This window comes from Cetorhinus maximus, chromosome 2 (assembly GCF_964194155.1).
Source record: "Cetorhinus maximus chromosome 2, sCetMax3.hap1.1, whole genome shotgun sequence".
NCBI lineage: Eukaryota > Metazoa > Chordata > Chondrichthyes > Lamniformes > Cetorhinidae > Cetorhinus > Cetorhinus maximus.
In genome coordinates, this window is record NC_135880.1 from 18,734,131 (window position 1) to 18,759,429 (window position 25,299).

A 25,299-nucleotide genomic window follows, 5' to 3' on the forward strand; every position below is an offset into this window, starting at 1 on the left:
TTTTCCCTGATCTGCACAGCATCTGCTCATTGTGCCATTCTTGTTGCTTTCCAAGAGGAAGGCCACTACTGCACCCATGTCTGGGGGCAAATGAGTTATGCAGAAACGTTTGCACAAAATAATCCTTCAGTACCTCCCTATAAACTTTTGTAATTTGAAAGAACTTGAGAAAGCACCAGAAACATGTGCAATCATATCAACAGTCAGAATAAGTTAACTGACAACCAACTTGTAAGTGATAATCCCTTTAAATAGGACGGGTAGGGTGTCTTTCCCACTGCCTTTCGTGCACAGCTATGTGAGCTCAACTGTTAGCTGTAGATGGCTGTAGCTTTCAAATTGCTGATTTCAAATCTATGTTGCACACTTACTGACATCATGACCTTCCTGCTTTCCATTTGCTCCAATGTCCTCACCATAATGGCATCCACAGCAATTTGCAGAAATATGCGCATGTGCATTGGATGCCATTTTGGTTCCTGAACAGAACCCATAACTGGGTCCATTGAGCCTAATTTTGAATCCCCCCCACGTGCCTCATGAATTACGATAAGGTCACACAGTCAACAACTGTAACCATATCTAAATTAAAAGAAAGACATTGCAAATAATGGAAAACTGAAACAAAAATAGATGAATCTGGAAGCACACAACAGTTAAGTGATCACCTGTCGAAAGAACATACAGTTCATTTTTTGGACTTTTACCTGCTTTAAAATTGGAAAAAACCATATTAATAGAAAAGTGCATGGAGGAAAGAGGGGAATACGACGTTTCTTTTTTTGCTCCTCTTTTTTCTGATTCTAGAAATATGGCCTGCTTGTGCGTGTGCACCCAGATCTATATCTTCTGTTTGTACAATAAATGCACTTGATGTTAATAAAACATCAATATTCCAATACCCAACACTTCTGCAACAGGAGCATAGTTTGCAGCTCCTCCTGAAAACATTGCAAATTATGTTTCTTTAAATACACACACTTACATGTACACAGATACTATTTGGAGCTAAATATCACGTAACCCCCTCCCCCAATCATCCCATCAAAAGTCTGAGTTGCTCTCCCCTCCCCCATCTTCAGTCCCAACATTACCCACCGCCGCAACCTAACCTGCTCGCAATACACAATGGCCCGCCTTTCAGCGACGCCAATTGGTTGCCCGCCGCAGGTCGCTGCTGCTGATTGGCCGGTGCCTGCCGTCAATCGCCTGACGTCGCCGGCCGTCAAAGTTAGGTGGGCCGAGCAAAGGGCAAGAAAAGCCTCGCTGACTCCGCCTACCTGTTGGAGCCGCAGTTCCTCCGATTTCCACGACGGTCCCAAAACAAGAGGAGGAAAGGACGAGAAAAAGGGTCCAGGGGTGAGGGGTTGGGAAAGGAGGGGAGGGAGAGGGTGAAATTACAATCGGCCGACAAAATAATAAATCAGCCTGCGAAAGTCTTCGTTCAGAGCCATCCGAGGGGCAGCACTTGAGGGAGGGGGGGGGGGGGAAGGAACAAAATAAATCAGATAAAAAGCCTCCGCGATACTTTCACTTTAAACCCCTCCTGCGTCTAATTAACTTTTTTTCTAAAGCCGCTTGCGTGAAAGCCGACGTCTGATGTCAGGGTCGCGACGCAATCACGCTGAGAGCGGACCTCAAAGCCGTGATGTCATGACGCTGGACGTTTTGTTATTGGTGGAAGTGACGTCAGCGCTCGCTGGGGCCCTGTAGGAGGGGGCGGAGCGATGGAGTGTCACCTGATTTGAGGTGGTTCTTTGGCTGGCTTGAAGGTTCAAGTCCCACTCCAGAGTCTTTCTTGCCTTATTAACCCAGGCTGATATTGCCGTCTAACAGACAAGACGTTAAAACAAGATGACCCGTCCACCCCCGTTTATGCTTCCAGGGAAGGAGGGTGCCTGTGGCGTGTAAAAGATCCCTCGACCCCTGTTTTAAAACCGTGCAACATGGAGATCTCGGTGTCCCGGCCAATATTATCACTCAACCAACACCAGTTAATGTAAAAAAAAGATGTGGACATTGTTATTTGTGGGATCATGCTTTGTGCAGAGTGACTGTTTGTGCAATAACAATAGTGACTCCACTTCCAAAAGTACTTTGGTATGTACTGGGGACATGAGAAGTGCTTGTGTAAATGCAAGTTCTTCTACTCATATTGCAATAAGATTTTACAGTTCAAAAATAAAAATACCTGGAAATACTCAGCAGATCTGCGGAGAGGAATACAGTTAATGTTTCGAGTCCACATGACTCTTCAACAGAACTAAGGAAAAATAGAAAAGAGGTGAAATATAAGCTGGTTTAAGGGAGGTGGGACAGGTAGAGCTGGATAGAGGGCCAGTGATAGGTGGAGATTGCCAACAGATGTCATAGGCAAAAGGACAAAGAGGTGTTGAAGGTGGTGATATTATCTAAGGATTGTGCTAATAGGTGACATTAAGGGGAGAAAGCAGGACAAGCAAGGTGCAGATAGCCCTAGTGGGGGTGGGGTGGGGGGAAAGGGATCAAAATAGGCTAAAAGGTAGAGATAAAACAATGGATGGAAATACATTTAAAAATAATGGAAATAGGTAGGAAAAGAAAAATCTATATAAATTATTGGAAAAAAGGGATCGGAAAGGGGGTGGGGATGGAGGAGAGAGTTCATGATCTAAAATTGTTGAATTCAGTATTCTGTCGGAAGGCTGTAAAGTGCCTAGTCGGAAGATGAGGTGCTGTTCCTCCAGTTTGCGTTGAGCTTCACTGGAACGTTGCAGCAGGCCAAGGACGGACATGTGGGCATGAGAGCAGGGTGGAGTGTTGAAATGGCAAGCGACAGGGAGGTCTGGGTCATGCTTGCGGACAGACCGAAGGTGTTCCGCAAAGCGGTCACCCAGTCTACAGTTAGTTAGCAACTGGTCAAGGCTTCTTTGAGAGCACCTCCCAAACCCATAGTCTCTATCACCTGGAAGGACAAGGGTAGTGTGGAAACACCTTCATCTCCAAGTTACACACCACCTTAGTTTGGAAATATATTTATTTATTTCCATACAATATTCAGACACAATAGAATGAACACGAACATGATCACAGCATTTACAGTTGCAAGATTCAATACATCGGTACTTATGGATTGTTGTTATATGATTGTATGGAAGGAGTGGTCATATGCATTGACTTGAAGGTGGCCTCTCCTGCAAGGAGAGAAAAAGAGAAAGAAAGATCTACATAAGTTTTTTTCTTTATTATTTCATGGGGTGTGGGCATCGCTGGCAAGGCCAGCATTTGTTGTCAATCCCTAATTGACCTTGAACTGAGTGGCTTGCTATGGCTCTGGAGTCACAGGTAGGCCAGACCAGGTTAAGGACAGCAGATTTCATTCCCTTACGGACATTAGTGAACCAGATTAGTTTTTTTACGACAATCAACAATGGTTTCATGGTCACCATTACTGAGACTAGCATTTCACTTCCAGATTATTAATTGAATTTAAATTCCAACAGCTGCCATGGTGGGATTTAAACCCATGTCCCCAGAGCATTAGCCTGGGTCTCTGGATTACCAGGCCAATGACATTACCACTACGCCATCGTCACAACCCTCTGCACCCCCCCCCCCCCCCCACCCCCCCATGATGTATCGATAAGAAATGAAGCCAAAAAAGCTGAAACCTTGTGTTATACACTAAGACAGTTATGCCATTAATTATCATACATGAGTTTACACACTTGCAATGGGAGAGTGCTGATTCAAAAAGGAGAGCAAGAAGGACGAGTATTGAGAGCGGTATTTGAGATTACCCTAGAGCATAAAAATACGTGAATAATGTACTGCTGTTACTTCACTGTCGCTGGGTCAAAATTCTGGTCCCACTCGAACAGCACTCTGGGTGTACCACCATCACATGGACTACAATGGCTCAAGAAGGCAGCTCACCACCACCTTCTCAAGGGCAATTAGGGATGAGCAACAAATGCTGGCCTAGGCAGCGATGCCCACATCCGGTGAATAAATAAAAAATATATTTTCTTGTTATATGGTCCACCATACCATTTAAATTATGCAAACTACTGTCCACGTTAAAGTGCCTTGCCTACTCCCTTAGGGAGCATTTATACTGCAATTTTAGTATATAAGTGCAAAATGATTTCCCACCTTTGCTAAACAGGCACTGTAAATCCGGAATAAAAACAGAAAATGCTGCAAATACTCAGCAAGTCTGCCCACATCTGTGGAGATAAAACCAATTTCAACGTTTCCGGTCAGTGTTGAAAGGTCACAGACCTGAAACATTAATTCTCTTTCTCTCCACCGATGCTGCCTGAGCTGCTGAATATCTCCAGCATTTTCTCTTTTTATTTCAGATTTCCAGTAACTGCAGTATTTTGCTTTTGAGTTACTCTATTGAGTCAGGACCCAGTGTAAAATGAAGTGAAGTCCCCTTGATGTGCTCACTTCATTTTGTTCTGAAGCTGATGTGGGTTGAAATTCAAAGCGTTATCAAATCATATTTCAAATTTTTCAGGGGATGTGTTTATAACAACAACCTGCATTCATATTGTCATGGAGACGTGCTTTATGCCAAATCATGATTTTTAATTCAATGTCTAGAAACCTGACTTGAACTTTTAAAAAGATTTCTTTAAGAACAGAGAGCCAAAGAACCTACAGCCCAAGATGACTAATCCCAATTTACATTACTATACGTTCCACATTCTAATTCATTAAAGTGGAGTCAGTCTGTCTGCAAAACCCATCCAAGGCAATGACTTCAGAGGAGTGTGAAGGACACAAATCGCCTGTCTCATTAGCGAGGCACCTGAGATATTCAATAGTTGGACATAGACCATGAAGAGTAATCACTTGACAATGGGAACCTGCTTAAATTAGCTTCCAGACATGAGCTAATCACGTCACCTTTGGAATACATGAACAATGTCTTTTTTTTTAATTCCTCTGGCAGTTGGCTAAGGAAGGTCACATGACAAGCCAACCCATTGCATGTTTTAAGCACATGTTTTCTCAGCAGAACTGAGGACAGGCAGCTCAGGGAGAAGACGTAATTAGGGTCCCTCCTGCCTCCCTTTTTTGTCCAACCCATCTGGAGCTTCGAGACCTGTTTGCTAACTGTGGTTATCCAGGGAGACTATGCTGCATTCTGACATTTCTTAAAGGAATCCAACCCAGCACATCCGTCTCTCGAAGAACAACCAACTCAGTCATCTACATCTTTAAATTGGAATCAAAACCAATGTGTTCAGCCTGAAGCCAGCCGAGTAACCAAACATCAGACTGTATATTCTTTTACTTTCTTATGGACCCTCATTTGGCCAACCTATCCTTCTCCATTCTGTAATCTGTATTTGTGTGTGTGTGTGTGAATTTCATGAGAGAGAGAGAAAGAGTGTGTGTGTGTGAAAGTCAAGCATATTTTATTATTTTACTTAGGTTCGTTTAAATATAATAAAGCTAACCTCTTTGTTAAACTCAAGAAAACCTACTCTATTGGTCCTTTTACGGCCACAAAGTGTGAACAGTTAAGTACTCACTGAATTGGAAGTATATTCCTTTCAAAATAAAAAAACTGTTGTGGTCAAACGAGAGGGCAAAGAGGGGTGCCATTCAACCCCTCCTCAGCTGTTCGTAACAATATAGTGCCTCCAATGTGGTAAAACATCCTAACAGGCTTTCCAGGAGCAATTATTAAATAACATTTGAACACTGAGCCACATAAGAAGTGTCAGCTGCAGCTCAGTCAAAGCTGAGTACTGCAGTGTTGGAGATGCTGTCCTTCAGATGACATATTTGGCCCCTCACGGCTGGATGTAAAATAACCCATAACAGTATTTTGAAGAAGAGTAGAGGAGTTATTCCTGGTGTCCTTTCCAATTTTTATCCCTAAGTCAACATCACCAAAAAGATTATTTGGCCATTATCACATTGCTGTTGTAGGACTTTACTGCGCACAAATGGTTGCCACATTTCTTACATTGCTACAGTGACTACACTTCAAAAGGTACTTCATTGGCTGCAAAGCATCATGAGATGTTGTGAAACATACTACAACCTCCTTTTAATAGGACAGGTGACCAATAGCTTGGTCAAACAGGTAAATTATTAAGGGTCCCCTGTGCCTTATTAACCACTTTCTCAAACTGCTGCGCCACCTTCAGTAATTTGCGCAGTTATACCAGATCCCTCTGTTCCTGCACCGCTTCTAGAATTATATCCTTTCGTTAATATAGTCTCTCTTCATTCTTCCTACCAAAATGTATTACTTCTCTGCATTAAATTTAATCTGCCACCTGTCCGACAATTCCACTATCCTCACAGTTCACTCTACTTCCAAGTTTTGAGTCATCCACAAAATTTGATATTGTGTCTACACACCCAAGTCTAGGTCAATATATATCAAGAAAAGCAGTGGATCCTAGTGTCAACCCCCGAGGAACCCCACTGTCTCCCTTCCTCCGAAAAACAACTGTTCACCACTACTCTGTATTCTGCCACTTAGTGAACCTCGTCTCCATGCTGCCATTGTCCCTTTTATTCCCTGGGCTTTAACTTTGTTGGCAATACTGTTATATGGCACTTTATCAAACACCTTTTGGAAATCCATGTACACCGCATCAACCTCATTGCCCTCATCAAACCTCTCTTTTAATCATCAAAAAACTCAAGCAAGTTAGTAAAATACAATTTACCATGAATAAACCCATGTTGGCTTTCCTTAATTAATCTACATTTTTCCAAGTGACAGTGAATTTTGTCTTGGATTATCAATCTAAAAGCTTTTCCGCCCCTGAGGTTAAACTGACTGTAGTTCTTGGTCTTATTCTTACATCCTTTTTGAACAAGGCTCTCACATTTGCAATTCTCCAGTCTTCTGGCACCACCCCTGTGTCTAAGAAGGACTGGAAGATTATGGCCTGTGGCTCTGCATTTTCCACCCTGATCTCCCTCATTAATCACAGGTGCATCTCATCTGGTCCTGGTTTCTGATTAACATTAAGTACAGCCAGCATTTCTCATACCTCCTCTTTTTTGGTTTTTCACCCATCCAGTATCTCAACTATGTCTCCTTTCACTATGACTTTGGCACCACCTTCTTCCTTGGTAAAGATAGATGCAAAGTAGTTATTTAGGAAAAATGCTTCTGCCTCGTTTTACTATTTATATGCCTTTGGATTCCCTTTTATGTTAGCTGCAAGTGTCCTCATTCTCTCTCTTCTCATTTCTTTTTTCACTTCCCTTCTGAACTTCCTATATTCAGTTCTCATTTGTTTATCATCCTGGCATCTGTCATAAGCACCCTTTTTTTGCTTTATCTTACTGTCTATCTCTTTTGTCATCCAGGGACTCTGGCTTTCTTTGTTTTATCCCCTTCATGGAAAAATACCTTGACTCCACCTGAGCCATCTCCTCTTTCAAGGCTGCCCATTGTTCCATTGCTGCCTGCCAATCTTTTAATTCCATTTTACCAGGGCCAGATCCGTTCTACCCCCATTGAGATTGACCCTCCTTCAATTAATTTTTTTAAAATCTGGATTGCTCCTTGTTCTTTTCCATAACTAACCTAAACCTTAAGATACTATAATCAATGTCCCCTAAATGTTCCCCTCCTGATATTCGTTCCACATGAACATTCAACAGAACCTGAACCAGCAATGCCTCCTTCCTCGTTTGACTGGAAACATTTTGATGCAGAAAATTCTCTTGAACACATTTCAGAAAAAATTCCCCCTCTCCGTCCTTTGAAAATTGTGCATGTCACTCCACTATTTAAGAAAGGTGAGAGAGAGAAACCCTAGAATTATAGACCAGTTAGCTTAACCTGTCGTCAGGATATTACTAGAGTCTATATTTCAGAATAGGGCAAATTAACACCTTGAACATTTTTAGGTGATCAGAGAGAGCTAACATGGATTTGTAAAGGGTAGGTCATGCCTGAAGAACCTAGTTGAATTTTTTTGAAAGGTGATTAAAGTACTGGAGGGGAATGTTTATCCATGTTATTCGTTGGATTTCTAAAATGCATTTGATGAAGTCCCATATATGAGCCTTTAGCTAAAGTTGAAGCCCATGGAATTGAAGGGAAATTATTGACCAGGTCAGGAAATTGGCTGAGTGGCAGGAGAAAGAAGTGTTGGCATTGGTCAGGTATTCTAACTAGCAGATATAAAAACAAAAAACTACTGCGGATGCTGGAAATCCAAAACAAAAACAGAATTACCTGGAAAAACTCAGCAGGTCTGGCAGCATCGGCGGAGAAGAAAAAAGTTGACGTTTCGAGTCCTCATGACCCTTCAACAGATTTCCGTATCTATATTTCACCCCTCACCTAATATTACTCAGTTCTGTTGAAGGGTCATGAGGACTCGAAACGTCAGCTTTTTTCTTCTCCGCCGATGCTGCCAGACCTGCTGAGTTTTTCCTGGTAATTCTGTTTTTGTTTTTTATTCTAACTAGCAGGCCATTTTAAAGTCTTAAGAGAGGCACAGCATCTGCTACTGTACAGTATATGGTAAAATTGCTTTCCTTATCTCCAGGGCTTGTTTTGGTTGAAAAAATACAGGGTGCAGTACTTACCTTCAGGAACCTGACTCTGCAATTTTCTGGAGACCCAAGTCTGGCCCTTGTTCAACCCTGCAGCAAGTGGGGCAGAGAGGCCATTTTAAAACCAGTGAGAGAGCCCCGCATTGAGGTGCTAATCACTCAAAACCACCTCCGCTGAAACACTTTAGGGATGTCCTCAAAGCATTCCTGAAGAGGTCAAACATCTCCACCAATTCATGGTGACTGACCAAAGTTAAGAAAGTTAATTCGGGAAGGCACCAAACACAGAGAGACTTCATCAGGAACATACAGAGGTGAAGTCAACTTGCAGAAAGAGTGCAAAAAACCTCCAAACAGCTCATCTAACTGACCCTCCAGCAACACCTGCCCCACACGTGGCAAAATCTGCAGATCACACATTGGACTTATCAACCATCTCAGAACCTATTGAACTGGAGTGGAAGCAAGACATCCCTGAACTCAAGGGTCTGCCTAATAAGAAATAGTTAACATAATTAGAAAAAGAAGCAATGGTGACATGAGGAAAAACATTTTCATGCAGTGAGTGGCGAGGATCTGGAATGCACTGCCTGAGAGTGTGGTGGAGGCAGCGTCATGACAGGCTGAATGGTCTCCTTCTGTGCTGTAACAATTCTGTGATTCTGTAACTATCCCAGTCAATATTAGGATAGTTAAAGTCCGCCAGTGGGACTACTCTAGTTTTTTCACAAAAATTTACTTGCAAATTTGTTCCTCCGTATCTTTCCCATGAGTTGCGGTGATCTATAGAATACACCCAGGACTGTAATGGTATCTCTATTCTTTCTTAGCTTGAACAAAATAGATTCTAGAGCAGTGATTCTCCTGCTTTCAAAACTATTTGCATCAATCAATAAAATACATTGGAAGCTTACCAATAGTGTCCCACTGTTGCTACAACATCTGACAACTGAAAAATAGCTGTGATTAAGTACACGACATATGAAAACAAATAGTTATGCAGACCTTGTAATTTAATCTTAAGGTATATACAATATTTCAATTGTATTCAAATAGTTGTTTGGTAGTACGGAACTTGAGTGTTGCTGAAAAAAGAGACATGTCGAAGCTTTTCATCTTGCACTCATCAGGATATCCGCAAGAATAGCAATATAAGGGGAAAACAACAATTTATACTGTATGCGAAGAGAGTGATGATTGGTTGGCAAGTAGTGTTGCCATGGAGAGTGGTTCACTGATGGTGAATGACAGTTAACTGCCAATCGTTGTTTGAAATTTAAACCAGGCAGCTTGATCCTGATTGGTCAAGGCATTGTCTCGAGGGATATGTCAGCAAATGGCTGTCACTTATTTTGTTTAGCTGAAACAGGCACAATGTATGTACACGTTGTTTTTGTCTACAAAGAACAGGGCCCTGTGTATTAATATATGTAGCTTCCAGTACATGCAAAAGTGCCACATTGCGAGTTCGACTAACAATCTTAAATTGGTTGTCGGCATAATTCTTAGTACATTGAGGATTATTTAGCAAATGTTGTCCATTCGCGGAATCACACCTAATGTTGGACACTGTGTTTTGAGTTTTGCAAGCAGGGGCTGGTTGGGTGCGGTCTGTACCCTGCCATTGTGAACAGTGGCTGGGATATGCCCTTTAATTCGATCCGCCAGTCTTTGGGATGTACGGCCTACATACCTAGCGTCATATTGGCACTGAAATTCATATACCACATTAATCATTTGTGTGATAGGCAGAATGTCTTTTTGACTTGACGGCAGCATCCTGTTAGTGGTGAAGACCACTCGTGTTGCTGCTGCATAGCAACAGCGTGAAACAGCAATTGTATTCAAGGTGAAAAAGCATTAATATATAAAAGCCTGAAAGTAGAAATTCAGATATTGAAAATACAAATTGACAGTGTATCACTGAGGGGACGGGAAGGGTATATGTATGTGGGATGGGTAGGATGCTCCCAAGAACATTTGAATTTTAGATTCTTGTCCTTGTTTTCAAACCCTTTCATAGCTATTCTCCTGCCCAACTTTGTAATCTCCTCCAAGCACAAGGTCTCTGCACTCTGCCAATTCTGGCCACTTGAGCATTCCTTGTGGAGGCAAAGTCCCGTCTTCACATTGCGGGTACCCTCCATCGTGTTGTGTGGCACTACCACTGTGCTAAATGGGATAGGTTTCTAACAGATCTAGCAACTCAAGACTGGGTAACCATGAGGCGCAGTGGGCCATCAGCAGCAGCAGAATCGTACCCAACCACAATCGGTAACCTCATGGCCCGACGTATGGCCTACTCTGCCATTACTATCAAGCCAGGGGATCAATACTGGTTCAATGAAGAGTGCAGGACAGCATGCCAGGGGCAGCACCAGGCATACCTAAAAATGAAGTGTCAACCTGGTGAGGCTACAATGCAGGACTACTTGCATGCCAAACAGCATAAGCAGCAAGTGATAGACAGACCTAAGTGATCCCACAATGAACAGATCAGATCTAAGGCCTGCAGTCCTGCCACATCCAGTAGTGAATGGTGGTGAACAATTAAACAACTCACTGGAGGAGGAGCCTCCACAAATATCTCCATCCTCAAAGATGGAGGAGCCCAGCACAGCAGTGCAAAACATAAGCATTCATAAAAATCTAGAGCCAGAGGTGCCAAGTGGATAATCCATCTTGGCCTTCTCCGGAGGTCCCCAGCATCACAGATGACAGTCTTCAGACAATCCGATTCACTCCACGTGATATGAAGAAACGGCTGAAGGCAATGGATACTGCAAAGGCAATGGGTGGGGCTTTCTGCACCTGTCTGCCGCTGGGATCTTCCGGTCCCGCTGCAAGTCAATGGCCTTCTGGCTGGGGCACCGCCTCACCCACAGCGGGTCCCACCCGCAACAGGGCCAGAAAATCAATACTATTGCCAAGATTCTGGCAATAGTATTGAAAACTTGTGCTCCAGTACTTGACGCACCACTAGCCAAGCTGTTCCAGTGCAGCTACAACACTGGCATCTAACCATCAATGTGGAAAATTGTCCAGGTATGTCCTGTACACAAAAGGCAGCACAAATCCAACCCAGCCAATTACCGCCCCATCAGTCTACTTGATCATCAGTAAAGGGGTCAGCAACAGTGCCATCAAGCAGCACTTGCTTAGCAATAACCTGCTCACTGATGCTCAGTTTGGGTTCCGCCAGGGTGACTCAGCTTCTGACCTCATTACAGCCTTGGTTGAAACATGGACAAAAGAGTTGAACTCCAGGGGTGAGGTTAGAGTGACTGCCCTTGACATTAAGGCAGCATTTGACCAAGTGTGGCATCAAGGAGCAAAACTGGAGTCAATGGGAAGCAAAGGGAAAATTCTCTGATGGTTGGAGTCATGTCTAGCATGAAGGAGGATGGTTGTGGTTGTTGGAGTTCAATCATCTCAGTTCCAGGACATCATTGCAGGAGTTCCTCAGGGTAATGTCTTAGGCACAACCATCCTAGCTGCTTCATCAATGACCTTCCTTCCTTCATAAGGTCAGAATTGAGGATGTTCGCTGATGATTGAACAATGTTCAGCACCATTTGCGACTCCTCAGATACTGAAGCAGTCCATGTCCAAATGCAGCAAGACCTGGACAATATCCAGGCTTGGGCTGGCAAGTGGCAAGTAAAATGCTCACCACAGAAGTGCCAGGAAATGACCATTTCCAACAAGAGAAAATCTAACCATCACCCTTGACATTCAATACCATTACCGTTGTTGGATTCCCCACTATCTACATCTTGGGGGTTACTATTGACCAGAAACTGAACTGGACTAGCCATATAAATACTGTGGCTACAAGAGCAGGTCAGAGGCTAGGAATCCTGCGGCGAGTAACTCTCTTCCTGACTCCCTAAAGCCTGTCTACCATCTACAAGACACAAGTCAGGTGTGTGATGCAATACTCTCCACTTGCCTGGATGAGTGCAGCTCCAACAACACGCAAGAAGCTCAACACCATTCAGGACAAAGCACCCTGCCTGATTGGCACCACATCTACAAACATTCACTCTCTCCACCATGACAAACAGTAGCAACAGTGTGTACCATCTACAAGATGCACTGCAGAAACTCACCAAGACACCTTCCAAACCCACGACTGCTATTGCAGCAGACACATGGAATCACCACCCCCTGAGAGTTCACCTCCAAGTTACTCACCATCCTGACTTGGAGATATATATCGCCGTTCCTTCACTGTCGCTAGGTCAAAATCCTGGAACTCTGTCCCTAATAGCATTGTGGGTGGCTGCTCACCACCAGCTGCTCAAGGACAATTAGGGATGGGCAATAAATGCTGGCCTAGCCAGCTAAGCCCACATCCCGTAAAATGAATTTTTAAAAATCACCACCGCTGACTTATGTCCTAAGCTCTGGAATTTCTTCCCTAAATCTCTCCACCTTTCTCCGTCTCATTCCTCCTTTAATATGTTTTTTAACCCTACCTCTTTGACCAGGTTTTTAGACACCTGGCCTAATATCTGATCTTTTGTGGCTTGTTGTCAAATGTTGCTTTAGCTCCCGTAAAGGTACTTGTGACTTTTTTATCATGTTAAAGGTGCTATATAAATGCATATTGTTGTTGTTTACGATAAAAGTTGTGTATTGTAGTTAATTTTATACTTCATGGGATTAATAGACTTTAAACTAAGTAAAAGGGAAGAAAATAGTGGCCTTGGGATTTGCAATACAATAATCAGACTGTAATTTCCCTGAAAGTTGGCATGAGTCACTTTCCCACTTCAATTCCATGCCTCATAGTTGAGAAGTACCCCACCTAATTCTCTATCCCTCACAGAAGCACTCTCAACTCTTACAAATCATACAGGCACTACACTTCCATCCTCCACTTAATTAAACCTCCTATTCATCCCATCGTGTACCACCACCGCACTCCCAATTCAACCTGCACTCTTCTTTCTATCTAATTCAGTCCAACACTCATACTGCCTTCCTGCCATGATGTTAATGCTGGTATTTTCCCTTACCCTTTCCCTTCAGTTAATGTTGGTGCTTTCCTGCTCCCATTTTCTACACCATTTCTCTGTCCTTTATTTCTCTCTTCTGACTATTCCAAAGCTCTTCTGGCTGACCTCCTATCTTCCACCCTCCATGAACTGAGCTTACTCAGAACTTTGCTGCCTGTATTCAAACTTGCACCAAGTGCCATTCACCCATCACCCTGGTGCTGTCTGACGTATGGCACCTGATGATGCTCTCTGAAGCATAGTGAGAGAGGATGTACTGGAGGGACTGGCCTCATTGAAGGTAGATAAGTCACCAGGGCCAGATGGATTGTATCCCAGGCTGTTAAAGGAAGTCAGGGAGGAAATAGCAGATGCTCTAAGGATCATTTTCCAATCCTTACTAGATACAGGCTTAGCCCCAGAGGATTGGAGGTCTGTGAATGTTGTACCATTATTCAAAAAGGGTGTGAGATAGGCCAGAAAATTATAGGCCGGTCAGTCTGACTTCAGTGGTGGGCAAATTATTGGAAATAATTCTGAGACACAGGATAAGCTGCCACTTAGAAAGGCACAGATTGATCAGGGATAGTCAGCATGGTTTTGCTAGGGGAAGATCGTGTCTTACCAATCTAAACAGAATTTTTTTGAGGAGGATTGATGAGGGTAGTGTAGTGGATGTTGTCTACATGGATTTCAGTAAGGCATTTGACAAGGTCCCACATGGCAGGCTGGTCAGGAAAGTGAGATCTCATGGGATATAGAGGAAGGTGGTAGGTTGGATCCAAAATTGGCTCAGTGACAGTAAACATAGGGTAATGGTCGATGAATGTTTTTGCCATCTGAAAACGGTTTCCAGTGGTGTTCCACAGGGCTCAGTGTTGGGGCCTTTGCTGTTTGTTGTATATGTTAATGACTAAATGTAGGAGGCATGGTTGGGAGATTTGCGGATGACACAAAGATTTGCTGTGTGGTTGATAGTGGAGAGGATAGCTGTCAACTCCAGAATTATATCAATGGTTTGGTCGAGCGGGCGGAGAAGTGAGAAATGGAATTCAATCCGGAAAAGTGTGAGGTAATGCACATGGGGAGGGCAAACAAAGCAAGGGAATACTCAATAAATGGGGAGTTATTGAAAGGGGTTGAGGAAGTGAGAGACCTTGAAGTGCATGTCCACAGGTCCTTGAAGGTGGCAGGACAGGTGGACAAGGTGGTCAAGAAAGCATATTGTCATGACTCATAGTGCACTGCAATATCAAGCTCCACTGCTCCCCGAGCTGCGACAAATGTGAAAAAGTTTGATCAAGCCATCTAATTGTTTAATTTATGTTAACAGAATACGAGCACCAGGCTTGTAAACGTAACAAGTAAATAACTGTTTATTGAACAAATTGTCTTTAACCAGTGGCAAAAGAAAGAAATATGAACTGCTAATTTCTAACTCTATCACCTAAACTCTACGCCTTCTTAAAATCCTATACACACACATACAAGACACATAAGACACACAAAACATGGATTTTAAGGGTGGGATAAAACAGTTCAATAGCACCAATCCGGGGTACAGGATTTGATGGGTTGATTTTGATTGAGGTCTTCCCAAATTCCTTTCAGTTCTTCCAGTCTTTAGTTCACTGGTTGAGCACTTGCCTCTCTATAACTCTTAACAGCCATTGTCCCCTTTTTCTCTTGACAGGGGTTTTCAAAGAGAGAGAGCAGGTTACAGAGATATGAGGAGAGAGAGGTTTTAGATCTTTTTCCTTTCAGGCTAGGAGCTATTCTGCTGCACTGTTCTCACACAAACCCTGGTCAGGAGCAAATTAAATCATTGTTGCCAGGCGGTTCCTCGTTAGACCAGACTCCTCCTCTGCACTATCCTGTCTTTCATAGCACACTCTGTTCCAGGACAGGAACTTTGTATGTATTCTTCACACTGTTCCAGTAGACATCTCTTTTAACTGCAGCCATTGTAATTTTAGACCACAGTCCAACAGAAATAAAAAGATATGTTCTTTACAACTTGGAAAGCTTTCCTTTATTAGCCGAGGTATTGAATACAAAAGCAGGGATGTAATGATGAAATTGTATAAAACGCTGGTTATGCCATAGCTGGAATTTTGTGTACAGTTCTGGTCACCGCAAAACAGGAAGGACATAATTGTTCTGGAGAGAGTGCAGAGGAGATTTACAAGAGTGTTGCCAGGGCTTGAAAATTGCAGCTATGAGGAGAGATTGGATAGGCTAGGGTTATTTTCCTTAGAACAGAGGAAGCTAAGGGGTGGTCTAATTGAGGTGTACAAAATTATGAGGGGCCTAGGTAAAGTAGAGAGGAAAGACTTGTTTCCCCTAGCTGAGGGGTCAATTACCAGTGGGCATAGATTTAAGGTGATTGGTAGAAGGATTAAAGAGGACATGAGGAAAAACTTTTTCACCCAGAAGTGATGGGCGTCTGGCTAAGACACTGCCTAAGTTGGTGGTTGAGGCTGAAATGTTCAACTCATTTAAAAAGGTACCTGGATCTGTATCTGAAGTGCTGGAAAGTGGGATTAAAATGAGCGGCTAGTTTCGTTTTTCTCTTTTTGGCTGGCGCAAATACGATGGGCTGAATGGTCGCTTTCTGCACCGTAACTTTGCTATGATTCTATGGATATCCACCAACATGTCAATTTTAAAGTTCTTATCCTCAGGTTCAAATACGTATCTGGTCTTGCTGCCCCCTGTCTCTGTAGCCTTCTTCAGCTACAACCCTTCAAGATTTGCATTCCTCCAACGCTGGATTCTTGCACTTCTCCCACCTACTTCACCCCCATCATGAGTGACCATGCTTTCGGTTGTCCAAGCCCTAACTTTTAGAATTTCTTTCCCAGACCTCTTTGCCTCTTTAAAGGCATTGCACCTCTTTGACTAAGCACTTAGTCACTTGGCCTAATGTTGCTTTCAATTTTTGTCTGACTACAATCATGCGAAGTACGTTGGGACATTTTATGTTTTTTCATCACTTCTTCATACCTCCATTCCATAAGACCATGAGACGTAGGAGCAGAAGTAGGCCATTCGGCCCATCGAGTCCGCCCCGCCATTCAATGAGATCATGGCTGATCTGATAATCAACTCCACTTTCCTTCCTTTTCTCCACAAGCCTTCATTCCCTTACTGATTAAAAATCTGTCTATCTCAGCCTTGAATATACCTAATGACCCAGCCTCTACAGCCCTCTGCGGTAAAGGATTTCAAAGATATTCCTATCTCTCCTTCCCATTCTCCAGTCCTGCTCTTACTTCATTGCTGTTGCTAAAGCCCTTCTGCGTTTAATGCCACTCCTAGCACATACTGTGATTCTAAATTCTATAGTTGTGCTCATTGGCTTTCTTGATCACCTACACATTCAGGGACCAAATTCTTTCAATTAAGTGACAAGAGTGTGTTGAGGGGAGAATGATTTATTCCAGTTCATTTGCAGCAGGATGTGAGAAGGAGAGGAACTGAGAAAAATGGAAAATGATCAGCGCTGAATTTTTCTTCCATCATAAGATGATGCCATGCTAAATGAAGAAAGAATTGTATTAATAAAGCACCTTTCACGACCACCAGCTGCCCCAAAGCACATTGCAGTCAATGAAGTACTTCTTGAAATATCATTGTTGCAATGAAGTATGGCAGCCAACTTAAATGCAACAAACTCCCACAAACGGTAGTATGATGCAGGACACCAAAGTGGGTTTCTCTGCTCTCCTTCGAGATGGGAGGAAAATCAGCCACAAGAAGGCACTATATTATATCGGTCACACCAATCTTATGATGCTGGAGCATGGAGCAACACAGTGGATAAATTGTACCCGTGTCTGCAGGTAATTAAACCAACCTTGGATCAAATTTTATGTCTGAAAGCTTGAATTGGAAAACGATAGACAGATTGAAAACCAGATGAAAAAGAAATGCACAACACCAGTGGGTAGCTAACATTTCTGGGATAGGTGCTCCCACAAACAACAGTGACGAGATCATGATTTAGTGATGTTGATTGAGGGATGAATGTGGGCCAGTACACTGGGGAGAATTCCCTGGGCCATGGGGTCTTGTAAATCCACCTGAGAGAGCAGCTGTCACATCATTTTATGGGTCATCCAAAAGATGATAACCAACAGTCCCTCAATACTGTATTAGAGTAACAGCCTAGAATTTAGGCTTAAGTCCTGGAGGGGGGCTTGAACCCAAAGTCTTCTGACTCAGAGGCAAGAGTTCTACCAACTGAGCTACAGGTGACTCACAAACTGTCTCCCAAAACACATATGTAAAATTAGGATTCTTGCCTTTTTTTCCAGGCTGGTAAATCAGCAGATTGCAATACCCATGTTGTAAATCTCAATTGAGATTGCTCCCAAATCCTACCCTCAAACTCCTCTAATATTTAAATCTCCATTCATTTCATTTTTGTTTGATTACTGGGGAGTGTTCTGGCCAACCGTTTTCAGTCAACCTCTCCAAAGACAGGTTAACTTATTGCTGTGTGTGGGACCTTGCAGAATGGATGCCAAATTGGCCTATATAACACCATCCATTGCATTGTGCACACAGGTGCAACATGCAAGCTTTCTTCCTGTAGCAGTTGCGGGGGAGGTGATGGTGTAGTAGTATTGTCACTAGATTGTAATTCAGAGACCCAAGGTAATGCTCTAGGGGCCTGGGTTCAAATCCTGCCATAGCACGTGGTGGAATTTGAATTTGCTAAAAGTCTAATGATGACCATGAAACCATTGTTGATTTTTGTAAAAACTCATCTGGTTCACTAATTCACTTTAGGGAAGGAAATCTGCCTTCCTTACCTGCTCTGGCTACATGTGACCAGTGAAGCAACAGCCTGACACAATCATCCTCATGGGATCATATATAATGTCCCAGACACCACCATCACCATCCCTGGGTATGTCCTGTCCTAAGGGTAGGACAGATCCAGCAGAGGTGGCGGCACAGTGATATATAGTCAGGAGAGAGTTGCCCTGGGAGTCCTCAACATCGACTCCGGACCCCATGAAGTCTCATGGTATCAGGGCGAGCACGTGCAAGGAAACCACCTGCTGGTTACCATGTACCGCCCTCCCTGAGCTGACGAATCAGTGCTCCTCCATGTTGAACACTACTTGGAGGAAGCACTGAAGATGGTAAGGGTGCGGAATGTACTCTGGTTGGGGGACTTCATGGTCCATCACCAAGAGTGGCTCGGTAGCACCACTACTGGCTGAGGACTAAATGACATAGCTAGTCTGGGTCTGCGGCAGGTGGTGAGGGAACCAACTAGAGGGAAAAAAACTACTTGACCTCATCCTCACCAACCAACCTGCTGCAGATGCAGATCAATAGGAGTCACCACCACACAATCTTTCACATTGAGGATACCATCCAACGTGTTGTGTGGCACTTCCACCGTGCTAAATGGGATAGATTTCGAACAGATCTAGCAACTCAAGACTGGGTATCCATGAGGCGTTGTGGGCCACCAATAGCAGCAGAATTGGACTCGAACACAATATATGACCTCATTGCCCGGCATATCCCACACTCTACCATTAGCATCAAGCCAGGGGATCACCACTGGTTCAACAAAGAGTGCAGGAGGGCATGTCAGGAATAACACCAGGCATATCTAAAAATGAGGTGTCAACCTGGTGAAGCTAGAAACAGGACTACCTGCATGCCAAACAGCATAAGCAGCAAGTGATGGACAGAGTTAAGCAATCCTACAACCAATGGATCAGATCTAAGCTCTGCAGTTCTGCCACATTCAGTAGTGAATGTTGGTGAACAATTAAACAACTCACTGGAGGAAGAAGCTCCACAAGTATCCCCATCCTCAATGATGGAGTAGCCCAGCACATCAGTGCAAAAGATAAGGCAGCATTTGCTACAATCTTCAGCCAGAAGTGCCTAGTGGATGATCCATTTCGGCCTCCTCCGGAGGTCCCCAGCATCACAGATGCCAGATTTCAGCCAATTCGATTCACTCCACGTGATATCAAGAAATGGCTGAAGGCACTGGACATTGCAAAGTCTATGGGCACTGACAAAATTCCGGCACTAGTACTGAAAACTTGTGCTCCAGAATTTGCCGCACCCCTAGCCAAGCTGTCCCAGTACAGCTACAACACTGGCATTTACCCAGCTATGTGGAAAATTGCCCAGGCATGTCCTGTACACAAAAAGCACGGCAAATCCAAACTGGCCAATTACCGCCCCATCAGTCTACTCTTGATCATCAGTAAAGTAGGGCAGGGGTCATCAACAGTGCTATCAAGCAGCACTTGTTTAACAATAACCTGCTCACTGACGTCCAATTTGGGTTCCGCCAGGGCCACTCAGCTCCTGACCTCGTTACAGTTGGTTCAAACCTGGAGCTGAACTCCCGAGGTGAGGTGAGAGTGACTGCCCTTGACATCAAGGCAGCATTTGACCAAGTGTGGCATCAAGGAGCTCGAGCAAAACTGGAGTCGATGGGAATCAGGGGGAAAAATCTCCACTGGTTGGAGTCATACTTAGCACAAAGGAAGATGGTTGTGGCTGTTGGAAGTCAGTCATCTCAGCTTCAGGACATCACTGCAGGAGTTCCTCAGGGTAATGTCCTCAGCCCAACCATCTTCAGCTGCTTCATCAATGACCTTCCTTCCATCATAAGGTCAGAACTGGGGATGTTCGCTGATGATTGCACAATGTTGAGCAACATTCGCGACTCCTCAGATACCGAAGCAGTCCATGTCCAAATGCAGCAAGACCTGGACAATGTCCAGGCTTGGGATAACAAGTGGCAAGTTACATTTGTGCACACAGTGTCAGGCAATGACCATCTCCAACAAGAGAGAGTCTAACCATCGCCCCTCGATGTTCAATGGCATTACCATCACTGGTCCCCCACTATCAACATCCTGGGCGTTACCATTGAGCAGAAACCGAACTGAACTAGCCATATAAATAATGTGGCTATAAGAGCAGGTCAGAGGCTGGGAATTGTGCGATGAGTTCTCCACCACCTCCCGACTCCCCGAAGCCTGTCCACCATCTACAAGGCACAAGTCAAAAGTGTGATGGAATACTCCCCACTTGCCTGGATGAGTGCAAATCCCACAACACTGAAGAAGCTTGACACTGTCCAGGACAAAGCAGCCTGCTTGATTGGCACCAGATCCACAAACATTCACTCCCTCCACCACCAATACACAGTAGCAGCAGTATGTACCTTCTACAAGATGCACTGCAGGAATTCACCAAGGCTCCTTTGACAGCACGTTCCAAACCCATGACCACTGCCATCTAGAAGGACCAGGACAAAAGGTAGATGGGAACACCACCACCTGGAAGTTCCCTTCCAAGTCACTCACCACCCTGACTTGGAAATATATCGCCGTTCCTTCACCGTCGCTGGGTCAAAATTCTGGAACTCACTCCCTAACAGCACTGTGGGTGTACCTACACCACATGGACTGCTGCAGTTCAAGAAGGCAGCTCACCACCACCTTCTCGAAGGCAACTAGGGATGGGCAATAAATGATGGCCTATCCAGCGAAGCCTACATCCCGTGAGTTAATAAAAAAAAAGGTCTCTCCCACAACTTATTTCAATGATGGATGAGATTAAGTAAGGTGAGAGGTGGTTCATTTGGGCAACATATCCTTTTGGGCCGAATGGCCAGTTAAATTTAATATAATCTCATAGAAGGTCGGCTAGAAATGTAACTTACACCATCAAGCGGTACAGAACAGCAGGAATTGGTCAGGCAGGGGGTGGTGAAGAAGTGGCGCAGCAGCAGGTCTCAGACTCTTATTGCCTAAAGGGACGTTGCAGAAACTGGTGAGTAATTAAGAGTTCGCAAAGAAGACAACAATGGTTTGCGAGGAGACAGCGTTAACACCTTCAAGGAAGTATAAGTTAAAATTTATTCAGGGATTGCAAATTTGTGGGCAGTCAGTTTTGGACAAAGTTGCTTCTACCTTGAGTTAGTCACACCTGCCCTGTGCATGCACAGGTAAAACTGGGGAACAACAAAATTGTTTCTCAAGATTTTAATCCGATATGGAACGTGTGAACTGAAAGGTTATAACTATTTGGAAAGATCAAACAAGGTGAGGCTCTTTTCTCTTCAAAAAGAATGGTGTGGATTAACCTGATAGAGGTCTTTAAAATTATGAAGGGCTTGCATGACTATGTGAGAAAATGTTTCCACTTGTAGGGAGTCCAAAACTAGGAAATTGTGTGCGATAATCACTAATAAATCCAACGGGGACTTGAGGAGAAACTTCTTTACACATTGAGTGGTGAGAATGTGAAACTTGCTACCATGGGGGAATAGTTGAAGTGCTAGTATAGATACATTTAAGTGCTTGCGGGAGAAAGGATCAGCAGGATATGGAGATAGGGTGAGATGAAGTGGGTGGGAAAATAATGTGTAGCATAATAGACATTAGAATATGGTCTGTTTTATTCTGTAAATTCGATGTGTTTGTAATATCAAGCTTTTAGCTATTTGACCTAATATCTCTTTATGTGGCTTGGTTTATTTTATTTCGTTTTCTAACTCTCCTGTGAAATGGGCCTTGAGACAGTTTACTCGGTGCTAGGCGCTATATAAATGCATGATGTTGTAGCATCAGGATCACGATCCCCTATTTTTATAATTGAAGCGGCAGATTCAATCAAATAAAAGACGCAAGCTGACAACATGAGCCACGACTTTTTTTTTGGGGAGGGGGCAGGGAGATGGAAAGAAACTGTATTGAAGGGCAGAAACCCGGACAGTTGTCGGCTACACAGAAACTTTCTCTTGCTGGTGAATGTGCGCCGCGGAATGGCGAGCTGCCGAATCCGCCCCCGGAGAGAAGGAGCAAGCGAGGCGGCCGTTAGAAAGCGAACCTGTCAATCAAATTTAAACCCCAGCGGCGCGAAGCACCCACTGCAGACCCTGAGAGAGAGAGCGAACCTGTCAATCAAATTTAAACTCCGGCCGCGCGAGGCACCCACTGCAGACCCTCAGAGAGAGAGCGAACCTGTCAATCAAATTTAAACCCCGGCGGCGGCGGCGGCGCGAGTAACTTGGCGGTCCCAGCCGGCGCCAAGAAGCCGTTAAACAATTCAGAAACCGATCGAGGGCAGCCAAGCAACCGGTGAGTTTTGTCAGCTGACACACTGGGAATCGCAGTAGCTGGGGTTCAGGATGCTGTCTCTCTCGATGTTCCCTCTGCCTTTCCTGCCAGAGCGGAGCCGGCTTGGCCACTTTCCCATCATCCTCTCCCCATAACAGGTCAGAGCCCCGACCCCCCTCCCCAACCCCATCTCCCCTGGGGTCAGAGCCCCGACTCCCCCCAGCCCCCCCCCCCCAACCCCATCTCCCCTGGGGTCAGAGCCCCGACCCCCCTCCCCAGCCCCATCTCCGCTCGGGTCAGAGCCCCGACCTCCCACCCCAACTCCCCTGGGGCCAGAGCCCCGACCCCCCCCACTCCCCCCAAACCCCATCTCCCCTGGGGCCAGAGCCCCGACTCCCTCCAACACCCCCAACCCCATCTCCCCTGGGGTCAGAGCCCCGACTCCCTCCAACCCCCCCAACCCCATCTCCCCTGGGGTCAGAGCCCCGACCCCCTCCTAACTCTATCTCCCCTGGGGTCAGAGCCCCGACCCCCCCCCCCCCAACCCCATCTCCCCTGGGGTCAGAGCCCTGACCCTCCCAACCCCAACCCCATCTCCATCTCCCCTGGGGTCAGAGCCCTGACCCCCGAAACCCTGGGGCCAGAGCCCTGCCTCCGAACCCCATCATCCTGGGGCCAGAGCCCTCTCCTCTAGCCCCATTTCTCTGGGCTCAGAGGCCGGCTCCTAACCCCATCTCCAACCCAAACCCCAACCCATCCCCATGCGATCAGAACCCTGCCCTCTAGCCCCATTATTCCCCCCCAGTTTGGTCAGATCCCTGCTCCCTAACCTCATCTACCCCTGGGGTCAGAGCCCTGCCCCCTCTTTACAATTTATGTAAATGATTTGGATGAAGGGACTGAAGTCATAGTTGATAAATTTGCTGATGACACAAAGATAGGCGGAAAGTAAATTGTGAAAAAGACATAAGGAGGCTACAAAAGGATATAGACAGGTTAGGTGAGTGGGCAAAGATCTGACAAATAGAGTATTAATGTGAGAGAATGTGAAATTGTCCATTTTTGGCAGGAAGAATAAAACAAAGCACATTTTCTAAATGGTGAAGGATTGCAAAGCTCTGAGTTGCAGAGGGATCTGGGTGTTCTTGTGCATGAATCACAAAAGGCTAGTATGCAGGTACAGCAAATAATTAGGAAAGTTAATAGAGTGTTATTGTTTATTGTGAGGGGAATTGAATGCAAAAGTAGGGAGGTTATGCTTCAGTTATACTGGGCAGTGGTGAGACCACATCTGGGGTACTGTGTACAACATTGGTCTCCTTAATTGAGGAAGGATGTAAATGCATTAGAAGCAGTTCAGAGAAGGTTTGCTAGATTGATACCTACAATGGACGGGTTGTCTTATGAGGAGAGGTTGGACAGGTTAGGTTGTATCCACTGGAGTTTAGAAGAATAAGAGGTGACTTGATTAAAACATATTAAAACTGAGAGAACTTGACAGGGTGGATGTTGCAGGGATGTTTCCTCTTGTGGGTCGCTATTTAAAAATTTGTGGGTGCCCATTTAATACCGAGTTGACGAGAATGCTTTTCTCTGAGGGTTGAGAGTCTTTGGAACTCTCTTCAAAAGATGGTGGAGGCAGAATCTTTGAATATGTTTAAGGCAGGGCTAGATAGATCCTTGATAAGCAAGGGAGTGAAAGGTTATGTGGGTAGGCAGGAAAATGGAGTTGAGGCTAAAATCAGATCAGCCATGATCTTATTGAATGATGGAGCAGGCACGAGGGACAGAGTGGCCTACACCTGCTCCTAATTTGAATTTTCATAAATTCGCTGGCTGGGGGGCTATAGATTTCCCCCCATGTAACCAAAAATAGCATTATTGTTTACATGTCCCAGTGCTTGGACCGGTTTTGCATGATCTGCCAGTTACATTTTCCTGCAGAATAGTCACTGCCTTGCAGAGTAATTAACTTGGCAAAGTGCTTTGGTCAGAAACATGATTGGGAAATCACTTTTCTTTATATTTATTTCCATCTTGCTTATCAGTACCACTGAAAAGCTGTGGAGTTCACTGGTTAGCTAAAATGACTGACTCTCTGAACAACTTTTAATAAATTGCAGTAAGGTGAGATGGGTCCACATACTTTTTGACCGTTTATGTCACTCTATTGCTTGTGTTGTTGTAGGCTTAAGATGACAACCGGTGATTTGAAGGGATCCCTTCAAAAATTAGAACAAAGTCTTCGTTCACTGAATTATCCTGAAGACATTGATTATAATGGGTAAGTAACCATAATATAACAGTGTGATTATTTAAATGCGCCAGAAGATTTAAAAAAATGTAATCACCGGTTGCCATGCTTTTCACTTCCTAAAATTGTCATGAAACGCTATGCAGCCAATTGAGCAGTTTTGAATTTTAGTCACTTGAAATGTGGCAACAAACTTGCACATAGCAAGATCCCACAAACAGCAAGAGACAATGACCAGATAACTTGCTTTGGGGATAAGTTTTGGCCAGGACATTGAGGAGCACTCCATTAATATCCTTCAACCAGTGCCCTTGAGATCTTTTATGTCCACTTTAGAGGGCAGACTTGGCTTAACATGGCATTTGAAAGATGGCATTTACCTTGC

The 25,299-nt window shown here is 44.4% G+C and overlaps 2 protein-coding genes across 4 annotated transcripts in view; one reads left to right on the top strand and one right to left on the bottom strand.

Moving 5' to 3' along the window:
- The window catches only part of fbxo8 (F-box protein 8), a 67,088-nt gene extending 65,506 nt beyond the window's left edge, over window positions 1-1,582 (bottom strand). Inside the window, exon 1 of one of the 2 annotated variants that reach the window (XM_078561618.1) lies at window positions 1,281-1,582. The gene's annotated coding sequence lies outside the window, so the exon portion shown is untranslated. The remainder of the gene's footprint in view (window positions 1-1,280) is intronic. The other variant, XM_078561608.1, reaches the window with a different exon arrangement.
- The window catches only part of cep44 (centrosomal protein 44), a 123,073-nt gene that overhangs the window by 34,011 nt on the left and 63,763 nt on the right, over window positions 1-25,299 (top strand). Inside the window, exons 1-2 of one of the 2 annotated variants that reach the window (XM_078561588.1) lie at window positions 22,281-22,681; window positions 24,849-24,944. In XM_078561588.1, the coding sequence (XP_078417714.1) occupies window positions 24,856-24,944 (89 nt within the window). In that variant the 5' untranslated portion in view covers window positions 22,281-22,681; window positions 24,849-24,855. Of the gene's footprint in view, window positions 1-22,280; window positions 22,682-24,848; window positions 24,945-25,299 lie in introns of those variants that run through there. The other variant, XM_078561597.1, reaches the window with a different exon arrangement.